The sequence below is a fragment of the Pomacea canaliculata genome, linkage group LG7 (assembly GCF_003073045.1).
Source record: "Pomacea canaliculata isolate SZHN2017 linkage group LG7, ASM307304v1, whole genome shotgun sequence".
NCBI classification, from domain to species: domain Eukaryota; kingdom Metazoa; phylum Mollusca; class Gastropoda; order Architaenioglossa; family Ampullariidae; genus Pomacea; species Pomacea canaliculata.
In genome coordinates this window covers 11,617,631-11,628,340 of record NC_037596.1, presented here as the reverse complement: position 1 = coordinate 11,628,340, position 10,710 = coordinate 11,617,631, and the positions used below count along the sequence as shown (strand labels likewise).

The following is a 10,710-nucleotide window of genomic DNA, read 5'->3' as shown; positions in this document are numbered from 1 at the left end:
TGAAATTTTGTACATGATTTTTCACTCACTTTCCATCGTTTTAGTGGTTTGAACTTTTTATCATTTACTCATTTTAGGAGACAATGCTATATCAATTCAATTTCATCAGTCCACAAAAAGTAACATTAATTTAATTTTAAAAAATAAAACCAATTTAGTAGAGATAGATAACTGCCCATCTATGACTAGTAAACTTTAGGTTATTTCTTTTAATTTTGCCTATAAGAATAAAGTCAACAAGTAAAACGAAAACATAAGACATAAGCCCTGGCTTGCAGAACCGTTGGTGTGTATGTTTACTGTTCAGGTTCCTAGGCATGTCACAACATGAAAAATATTGATATTCCTGAGATGCAGAGTAAAAGTAGAATGTGGTGGCTCAGTGAGATAGCCGGATGGAAGAATGGTAAAATAAATAACCATCAGGGCCATGTCACCTACTATCAATGCCACGTCACTGTTACTATCACTGCCAAGTCAACGTCACTTACACCACCGTCAGTACCAAGTGTTCCTTAGCTATACCAGTTAATATACGAGCCAGCGATGAAAATAATTTGACAAGATAGGAAACTTATTAATGACGGAAGTTATAAATCTCGGGAATGATTAATGTCAGTACTAATAAGGTGGTCTTGGTCATAAAGAGAAGGGGGGGGGGGAATTTGTGTTTTACGCCGTGCCAGCAATTGAGGCTAAATTATGGCAAGGCAGCCAGCCCTGTAAACAGATGCCACGTGCAGAAAAGTACAGCGTGCCCGAGACGAGAAATGAACTCTGGGCAGTCAGCCTTCACTGTATTGGTGACAGGCGCTAACCGTTGCGCCACCGGACCGCCTGGTCATAAAGAGTCATAGTTGCTGTAGGCTGAGAGAAGTGTATGTCAAATAGCAATTGCAAAATATCGGATACTTTTGTTGCATTATTAAACTTATTTGCGAAAACTCTGTGGTTAAAAATACATTGCATGAAGAGGTAAACGAAAAAAAGAAGAAATTCATAAGGCATGTGGCTAGTCAGCAAACCGGCTGCCGTACTAAATCCTTTTAGGTGTTACTTTACACGTGACAGTTCGGCGCCAAAAGCCAGGGGCAGGTGTTCACAAAGAGCTTGAGCCAGACAAAGACACTCGAGCAGTTTCCTCTTCTTTCAAAACATAGTATTCAGCTCCATGACTTTTCATTCACATCTGAACGACTCAGCTTGTTACACACAATGTAGGCTGAAATAGCAGCAGGGCTCCACCTCACATTCATTTTTGTCTCGCTGCTTTCATTAGTGTCAAATAGAATAGCATATTTTGTTGTTGTAATTTTCATAGCAGTAATAGTAGTTGTAGCAAGCGTGGTAGTTGTACAGTAGCAAGTTTCACTACGATGGACCAAACTCAAACCGTAAAGGTGTTATAGAGATTATCATATGCATTACTACACACTCACACACTCATGCATGCATAGAAAGAAAATGACAAAGACAAAGAATAGCTTTAGACGAAAGCTTTATGTTTATATATTTATTCACATCTTATATTGCACACGAACAACATATTGCGAAACTCCTAAAGCTAAGACTAGGGGTCTGAATCTTTACAATAGCAGCCCACGTATTATTTCAGGGCGTTGTGAGCTTTTCCCAACTTCAATCGTTGTGTAAGGTAAAAAACATTTGCACTTTGATCAATACAGCCTACTGACCTACCATACTCATTGCTGCATGTTCATCGTCACATAATCGCAACAGCCAAAGCGACTAAGCAAAACGAAAAAAAATAAAATAATGTGAGGAAATAGAGGCCAAACACCTTCACAATGCATGAAACGACTAGTCATGAGTTGTATTCTTGTGTTTATACTTACTTTATTATTAATTTGGAGAGTAAAAATAGTTATAAAAACACGAATCACACTCTTTCTTTGGCTTTACATGTATCCTTGTTACGGGGAAAGTGAGATGCTTGTTGTCCCGCATTTAAATGGATCGAATGAGCTTATGTCGTCGTCAGTGGCTCGTTTCGGGTCCTAAATCTACTATACAAGCCTCTCCCGGAAACTGAGTCTTCACAATCGAAAATATTTCAAACGAGAAAACTTTATTTACAGTTTGTACAACGATGTCCACGAGTCATACACGCTGGCAAATCAACGACACTGCGGATACACAATCAGGGACACACACGGAGAGTATCCTAGCAACGACTCCTGCTACTTCAACAGCGACACGCGCGTCACAAGTCTGATCAATAGCAGCGATACTCGCTGACTAAATGCGACACACGCCAGGCACAACAATGTGGTGACACATGCCTGATACAACAAACTATGTGGTGGCGACGACACACGCCTGATACAACAAACTATGTGGTGACACATGCCTGATACAACAAACTATGTGGTGGCGACGACACACGCCTGATACAACAAACTATGTGGTGACACATGCCTGATACAACAAACTATGCTATCGGCGACACACACTCTCACAATAGTTTTCTCAACTCTATACTGTTTACTACTGTGACTGCGACTACCCCACTCTTAATTAATTAATTTTCACTCTCACTATACACTGTACAGCATTTCCTCTTTACACCGAAGATTCCAGGTACCATAGCTTGCGTGTCACACTCACTGATGCACTTGCTAGAATTATCTCGGCGGCTCTTGTCAAAGCTGTGTGGCGGTCACAGGTAGGTCACGTGGTCCACAATGTCGCTGGCAGGCATTAAATCGTCTTTAGAACATAATTGGTGGCCATATAGCATTTCACAAGAGCTGAGTGCATTATGAAGTCATGTACAAGGTTAGGTTCGTGTTGATCAGATGTGGTCAGACGTTTCTTTGTTTGAAAGAAAAGAATTCCTTTCTTTATCTTCTGGTCTTGTAGGCTGCCCGTTACACTGTGAAGAAAAAGAACATGTACGCAAGCGAAGTATATCTAACCATTAAAGAAGTATTATACAATTATACATCTCTCTCTCTCCCTCTCTCTCCCTCTCTCTCTCCCCCTCTCTCTCCCCCTCTCTCTCCCCCTCCCTCTCCCTCTCTCTCCCTTCCTCTCCCTCCCTCTCTCTCCCTCCCTCTCCCTCTCTCTCTCCCTCTCTCTCTCTCTGTGTGTGTTAAAAATATGAATTTCATCCATTATTGCGCTTGCGACACAATGGCCAGATTAAAAATGTTTTAACTTAATTGAAAAAATCTTCTTATTACGAACAAAACCATTCTAAAACACTGCTAAGACATAATAAAACATCCGTATTAAATTATAATAATTTTTGCTGCTAGTAAAAGATGCCATACCTCATTGTAATGTAGTGTGTGTATGGTAAAAGCAATGCTTAGCTCGCTGTATTTTTTTTAAAGTTTGTGATTTATGTGATTCTATTTAAAAATACTTACTCCTCTCGAAAGTAAAGGATCGTTTGTATTTTCAGTTGACTTTTGCAGCTCTACATCCTTTCCATTTCGATTATTCTGCTTCAAGCGATTTCTACAAAGAAAATAAAATACCAATGTGATAAAAGGAGAGGTGGAAAGGATGAAGACGCCATTATCATCAATACTGTCTTCGGGGTTATTACAATCATCACAATTACTGTCATCGTCGAAGTAACCACCAAGACCATCATCAATGCTATCGTCATAATTTTGTCCTTTTTGTTTTGTGAAACCAAAAAATAGTCAACACTTTTATAAATTAAAAAAATACAAAACTTGTATCTGTTGCAATTCTACTTCTCATCTGTAGATTTTACTCTTGATGTAAGGTATTTTTTTGATATGGAGTGCTTATTCTTTTGCTCTTGGTTTTCAAGAAATCAACAGATTTGATCTCATACCTATGTGTTTCCAGATATTAAATGGACTGTAGTTTAATTAATATTGATTTTGTCAAGAAAGATTTCATAGAAAGGTAAGCAATATCTGAAACTTACCGTCTTAGAAGAATCAAGATTAGTGAGACAATGACCATCGCGGTAAGTAAGCCACCAACAGAAAGGCCGATAGCTAAACTATTCACACCTCCTGTTTGCGCATCTAGAATAAATCAAAAAGAGTGAATATACTAATTGTAACATAAAATGGTAGGGACTTTGCACATGCAAAGGTACAAATATAGCAATGCAGGTATTTGGATTTTTAAAAATGTGTACATGCTCCTCTTGCAAAAAAAGTACGTCATCCACCTACTGAGTTCATATGAGGTCTGTAAAAAAATGCTTGTCAAGCACAGTGGTTTCTGAAGACCGAAGAGGACTAAAGGCTTAAAATAATTATATTTTAACAATTTAATAACATCAGTTTCTTTTTTAACGCAATAAACCAAAAAAGAAAATAAAAGGATCTATTCTCTATACTTACCGTCTTCTTTGTCCACTTCATCCTCTTTGTTTTTATTTGTATTGAATCCCAAAGTCTGTATACCAGCATTCTCTGATAAACTATCTAGTAAAACGGATAAAAATTACCTTTTAAGACTTAGCAATAAGTTTTTCTAAAAAAAAAAAACGTTTCGACACACATAATATGCTAAATAATAGATGTCATGGTGTGATAAAAGGAAACGAACACAACAAAAACAAAAAACCGCACTAACACATACGAATGGTTTGCTTTTGGTATCAAAAATTTCTCGTTTTTCACACACTAAGTCTAACTGCATTATTTTGTGTGTGTTGTGTGTGCGCGCGCTATGTGAGTGTGTGAAGGAGAGAGAGAGAGGGAAAGTCTGTGCATCTCTTTATTCCTCTTTAGCGGGAATGTGTGCATGTTCATGCGTCCAAATAATTTAGTTCAATGAACATATAATTAGCTTGCAGTTACATTAACACATCTCTCTGTCCCTTAAAGTATGCGATCTATACTAGAACACACTTCTAGTTACAATACAATCGAACTTTATTGATACCCTGGGCAATTCAAAATATTGCTCGTACAAGCAATTGGATATAGATATACATAATATAAAAAAGATAATATAAATGTACGTTTTGAAATAGTGTGTTTTACACACACTCTCCCTCCCCCTCCCCCACACACCTAACAACAGTGATACAGTGGGTGACCTTAGGTCATCTCAGGCTAGTACAAGTTCACGACCAATAAAGTTGATCAAGTAAATGGCACGTGGAATGAATGAGTTGCGGTGACGATTGGTTCTGCACACAGGCATCGCATACCTACAGCCATGTCGCAAGAGTGAAAACTCACATGTCAACACTTGGAACTGTGATCAGTATAGAGAGGATGCATGATTTAGTTGCACGCTAGAATACTCGCCTTCGTCACATCTATCGTCACCACTCTCTCTTCTTCTGCGAAGTTCTTTGATATCATTCCCAGGTGTTGTTGTTTTGCACAGAAAAATAATTTATTAGAAACTAATAATAAATGCTAGCTCATCATCTGTATGCAGAGTAGCTATTTAGTGGCATTGTTTTTATTATTTTTATACAGTTAGTTGTGTTGGGTATTTTTTTCAATAGCAAGCAAGAAAAGTGGAAACTGGTGATAGGTCAAAAAGAGAGCATATAGTTTAGTATTTTTAAATGAAGTTTGAGCGTTTCTTTAAATGATAATAAGGTTAGATGCATTAACTTATTTTCTTCTGTTAGTAGCAGATATTTCGATCAACACTCTTCTGCTTAAAATGATGAGCATTCGTGATTAAATAACAGTTTTTATGAAAAGAATATGTGAAACTTTGCTAAACAAAAAATAATACGTGACGCCTAAACTTAATTCAGTTGTTTTAGTTGTTTTATTCATTTTTTTGTAATGTAGCAGTTCATTTTACAGAACAGTTTAATAAATTTTTGGTTCTTAAAAATGGTGTCTTTGCTGTTTGGAGATACCATGAAAACATACTTTGTCATTTGTGTAGAATATAGTATTAAGTGTACTCCAGACAAATGGTCTCTTGGCCTTTGACACACACCGAGAGAGGAAGTCAAGGTTGTTATCCTCTACATACGCCGCGCAACAATCAATGTGAAGAAGTAGTTTCTACTTCCTTTTTCACTCTATAATTTGGCATTGTGTTGTCACTTGTCACTATGGGGCTGGGGAAGGAGTAATTTATACACTGAAAAAAATGTATTACCTCTTAAGCTCAAGTAAAGATAGAGGCAGAGTGCATCTTTGTGGTCGAGTATTCTTCAGTCGAAATTAAACAAGTGAAAACTTACCATTTCTACATCGCTCTGGCTGTTCTCCATCGGCGAAAAACATAAATTCTCCTCTAGGTTCACAAGAGGACGAGGTGATATTAAACACATCTTTACACTTGCGGCACGAGTAACCTTTAAGTGGATGACAAAGGTAAAAAGCCCCCACATAGTTCAGTTCTGCAATACGTTCTGCAACAAGTACAGAAACAAATAACTGAGTTACTAATTCATGTGGTGCAGCGATTTTAAGGACATGAATTCATCTTGTTAAGTGTATACTTTAGGATAAACCAAAAGAAAGAAAATATTACCTTTTTTCTCGTCCATGTGATGGTAAAGATTGAAAGATTGTCCTTCTATAAATGCGGTTGTGCTGATCGTACATGTTATTTTAACAGAACAGTTTTCATTTGACTTGACTGTACATTTGCTTTCATCCCCTAGAAGTGTAAGAAAAACAAAGTGAAAACGTTTCGAATGGCATCAATTTCCTTGAAAGGACAATTAATTCAGTTACGTTTTTTTAACATGTGAAGAACAGATGTAACTTCATAAATTATCGATAAATACCATAAAGTTCTTTGATTGGGCTATATACATATGTATCGAGAGAGAGAGGGAGAGAAAAGAACGAACCACAAAAAATATAGATATTTAGCCGGTCTTGGAGGCAACTAATGAAAATGGCTGTGTCAGGCATTGATTCCGAAATAGTATTAGACAGAGAAAACAATTAACACATTAATAAACGTATTCACAATAAATATCAAGTGAAGTGCAGTTTAGTCTTTTGACTGGCCAAAACCCTCATTTTCCGAGCCACTAAGATTTTAATCGGCGGTCCTTCTTGTTTATAAACTCAACTTCTCTGAAAATTTCAAGTTTATTTTACATTTTTCTAGCTGTTAAAGCGATTCAAAGAATATTTAACATCTATTACAACATTGCCAAATGTCTTCTTCAAGTGCATAATTAATAGCTGCATTAGAGAGAGACAACCATAGATTGATCAGACGATAAATAGACAAAAAAACAATCATACACATTTAGCTTAGATACCAATGAATCAAATTATATATAAAATTAATACCATGGACAAACACTGTGTGAAGTACAGCTGAGAAGAAGCAACATATCGCACTTGTTATTGCCAACATTTTTAGTTCTGGACGTCACCAATACAGAGTATTGAAAACTTTCTGAAAAAATAAAAATAGGTATCGTCAAACACAATCAACATTTAGAATTATATGCAAATGCGAATAGTTTTTTTAATCAAAATAAAAGGAAATGATAGATTGCAAGGAAGAAATCTAATGTCAAAGTTTGGATTTGTTTCACCTTCCTGGTATTATTTTAAAAGGTTTTGCTTCCTTGATACTTTATATTTTTTTATTTGATATTTTATAGTTCGTTATAGCAGACGATAAAAATGAGCGATGTGGTCTTACGTGACACAGTAGAGTCATGGTGGACAGGCATATAGTTCTGGGTGAAAAATCACCCGACTCTGTTTATTGTTGTCTCTTTACCACCTCATATCAGTAGATTCTGCTTCCTTAACGACTTTTTTCAAGAGGTCAAATGTTTATAAAAAAGTGGGGTATTTTTGCGATATTTTGAAGAAATCGCGTTGAAAAAAAGAAATAACGTAGTTTAAGACTAATGTAATTGGAAAGATAATTTCTTAGTGTATATTTTACACTTTTTTTGGAAAGCTAACACCTATTTCTTTTGAACTCACATGAAATTGCTTTCTTTTTTTTGTCCATAGTGAAACGATACAACGATGTCACAATGGCCACTTTGGACAAGTATACAGGGGAATGGCTGGCCATATCAGGTGACTGTGATGGAGGCCACAATTGAAGGGAGGAAAAAAAGCAACAGAATGTGTTGAACACTACATCTTGATGTAATTTTGGCAGGGGTGCTTGTATATGTTATGTGTATTGTATGAGTTGTGTATATTTCATGTTTGTGCATTTTTTATTATCTACATAGTAGAAATAAAATGACTATTTTTCATATTTACTGTGGTCTCCTGGTCAAATCGTGATAAAAAAAAATGTGTGCTACTGATTATGATAGAGAATAAATAATGTATCTTAATATGGTTTTTGATAATATAGAACAACTTGCAAGTAAATAGCTACTGTTAGTCTTGTTCTAATGACTTGTCAACTGAAGGACGTTTTACAGACCAGAAGAAATGAAAATGTTTAAATGTATTGAACCAAGCTGTCTTCAGCTACAACACTGCAGCAAAATAGAGTTAATATATACCACCAAAAACATAATTCAGACATTATTTGTTGAATGTGGGGTTTCTTTGGGCAATGCACGAATGGCCCAAGATTGGGATAAGATGGGTGATACCTTAGTACCAAGATTCGACCAAGACTTGCCCAAACTTGGGCCAAGCGTGGCCCAACTATCACTTCCAAGGAAGATCCAATGAAAAGACCACGGAAGAGCCAATACTGGTACCAAGGCTGACCAAGGGTGCACCAAGCTTGGCTGAATCTTGGTGTGTTTGCTGGGTGGCTTGCTACTTTGCCGGGAAATAGTATCGACAGAAAATTAGGGTTTTAATTCGACACCCGAGGATATACTTTGTTCAACAAAGGCATCAGCTAGGGAAAAGACTCGATTTGCGTTACCTGCCATGGCAGGAGGACTAAAAGTAGACCAGTGCCTACGAGTTTGTGATCAAGGCGTTCTGTGGCGTATACAGGTATTGGAGATGGGGATTGGAGAAAAGATGGGCAGCACCTAGTGCATTAGGCATAAAGACAGTACATCAGACCTGGGCAACGGTCGGCCCGCCTCCTGTCTCTGACCGGCCCGCCCGCTGACCCGCCCGCTGACCCGCCCGCCAGTATATATACTATACATACAGTATTGGGTAAAACTGAGTTAACTATATTAGTCCGGCCCTCTAAAACCATCCCAATTTCTCATGCAGCCCCTTGGGAAAATTAATTGCCCACCCCTGCAGTACATGGAGAGTTGCAGCGAAGCAAATTCCGTGCTGGACCGGTCGTGGCCTAAAATGAAAACGACCGTGCGTCCTCAGTGCAGGATGGATTGGAAAGGTGTGCTACCTGAGTTGCTGACTAGTCATCGATCTCCCCGTTCCTGGAACGGAGGCTGATGTCAGCCCTGCATTGCAGTCTACCATGACAAGCATTGACACGTACTTCGTTCGTACACTCCCCCAGGGCGGCAAAGTGCAAGCTCCACCGCACAGGGCCTCATCACCACCGGTGGTTTCGTGGAAGTGGAACACACCCAGAGCCAGCTGCTGTGATAAGCGAGTGTTTTGACCACCATGCATCGAGCTACCCCTTCTCGTTCATGCTCGGAGATTGCGATTTGCACGTGAAGCCCCTACTTTCATTTTCGCTTACATCTTCCTTCCCAAAATTTTCAAAATACCCGGAAGAAAAAGGCACACACCCAAACGCACGCATTCAAGTATGCATAAGCGCTGGCAAGCACACTCACTGGTATACAATCGCCCTCAGAAAAAAATATCTCCATGTGAAATCAACCTTAGACTTACGTTTGATGGCTTGTAGTCTTCAACTCTTGTTCATGCTGGATATGCATAAAAACCACAGTGTATGAGACAGTTTTTTTCAACAGTCTAAAAAGAAAGTGCACAGACTTTCAAGTCTTAAAAGTTTCTGACTACATATTCATACAAATAAAGACAGATGGTGGAAGTCCGCCAAAACAGTCTGCTCGATGCAAAGTTTTTCTTTTTGTTCTTTTATGGAAAGTTCTTCTAGTCTTCAGAACTTTAATTGAAAACGCTTGAGCTTTTGCCCTTTTTTCTTAAGAAGACTCCTTTGAAAGAAACATTACCAGAAGGTTGACCATGACAAAAGTCTGCATGATGTTGTACAACTGAAAATCTTTCTGTTCTCCCTTGAATGGAAATTTTTGTACTCCTTATCAGAATCCACAAAGCACCAGGCTTCACAGCAAAGATTTGAAGTATCTTACTGCCTTTCGATGAGTTCCGCTTCAAAGAAATGGTTTCTAGATGATTGGCGAAAAGACACAGTACGATGTTTGATCAAGAAGTTTACTTGTGTGCTTGTTGAACTCAGACTCTTACTCCATGAGATTAAAAAAAAAAAAACTCCGGACCTCTGTAATTGTGGATATAACTGGTTTCTCACGATGTACACAAATGATATTGAATGTATCTTTACTATCATATATATATAATTATACACCTTGCCTTGTGCCTTTATCGTAGCAAAGTGTTTCGATGTTCCAATTCATCAAAACAACGGCAAATTAGTAATCCATTTTCTTATAGCGAGTAGAGAATGTCTTCCAACTAGCGCACAAATGTCAACAACGTCAGCTAGCTCTGTCGTTTTGTGCAGCGGTTACACAGCGAGGGCTGGCTGTCCCGACCAGTTCAGGGTACGCTGTTCTTTCTCTGCAACATCTGTTTACCTGGCTGGCTGCCTCGCGGCGATAATGACTTTGTCGCCGGCTCACCGTAAAAATCAATATCTCAT

General features: G+C 38.1%; 1 protein-coding gene across 1 annotated transcript; it reads right to left on the bottom strand.

Annotated features, from left to right (window-relative positions):
• Positions 1-1,481: 1,481 nt before the first annotated feature.
• Positions 1,482-10,560, bottom strand: LOC112568081. The gene is made up of 9 exons (XM_025245123.1): positions 9,735-10,560; positions 7,257-7,365; positions 6,478-6,606; positions 6,185-6,355; positions 5,277-5,321; positions 4,359-4,442; positions 3,932-4,034; positions 3,396-3,486; positions 1,482-2,896 (listed from the first exon to the last, which is right to left on the bottom strand). The coding sequence occupies exons 2-9, from the start codon at positions 7,321-7,323 to the stop codon at positions 2,816-2,818; spliced, it is 771 nt and encodes a 256-aa protein (XP_025100908.1). The 5' UTR covers positions 7,324-7,365; positions 9,735-10,560; the 3' UTR covers positions 1,482-2,815.
• Between the last annotated feature and the right edge of the window lie 150 nt (positions 10,561-10,710).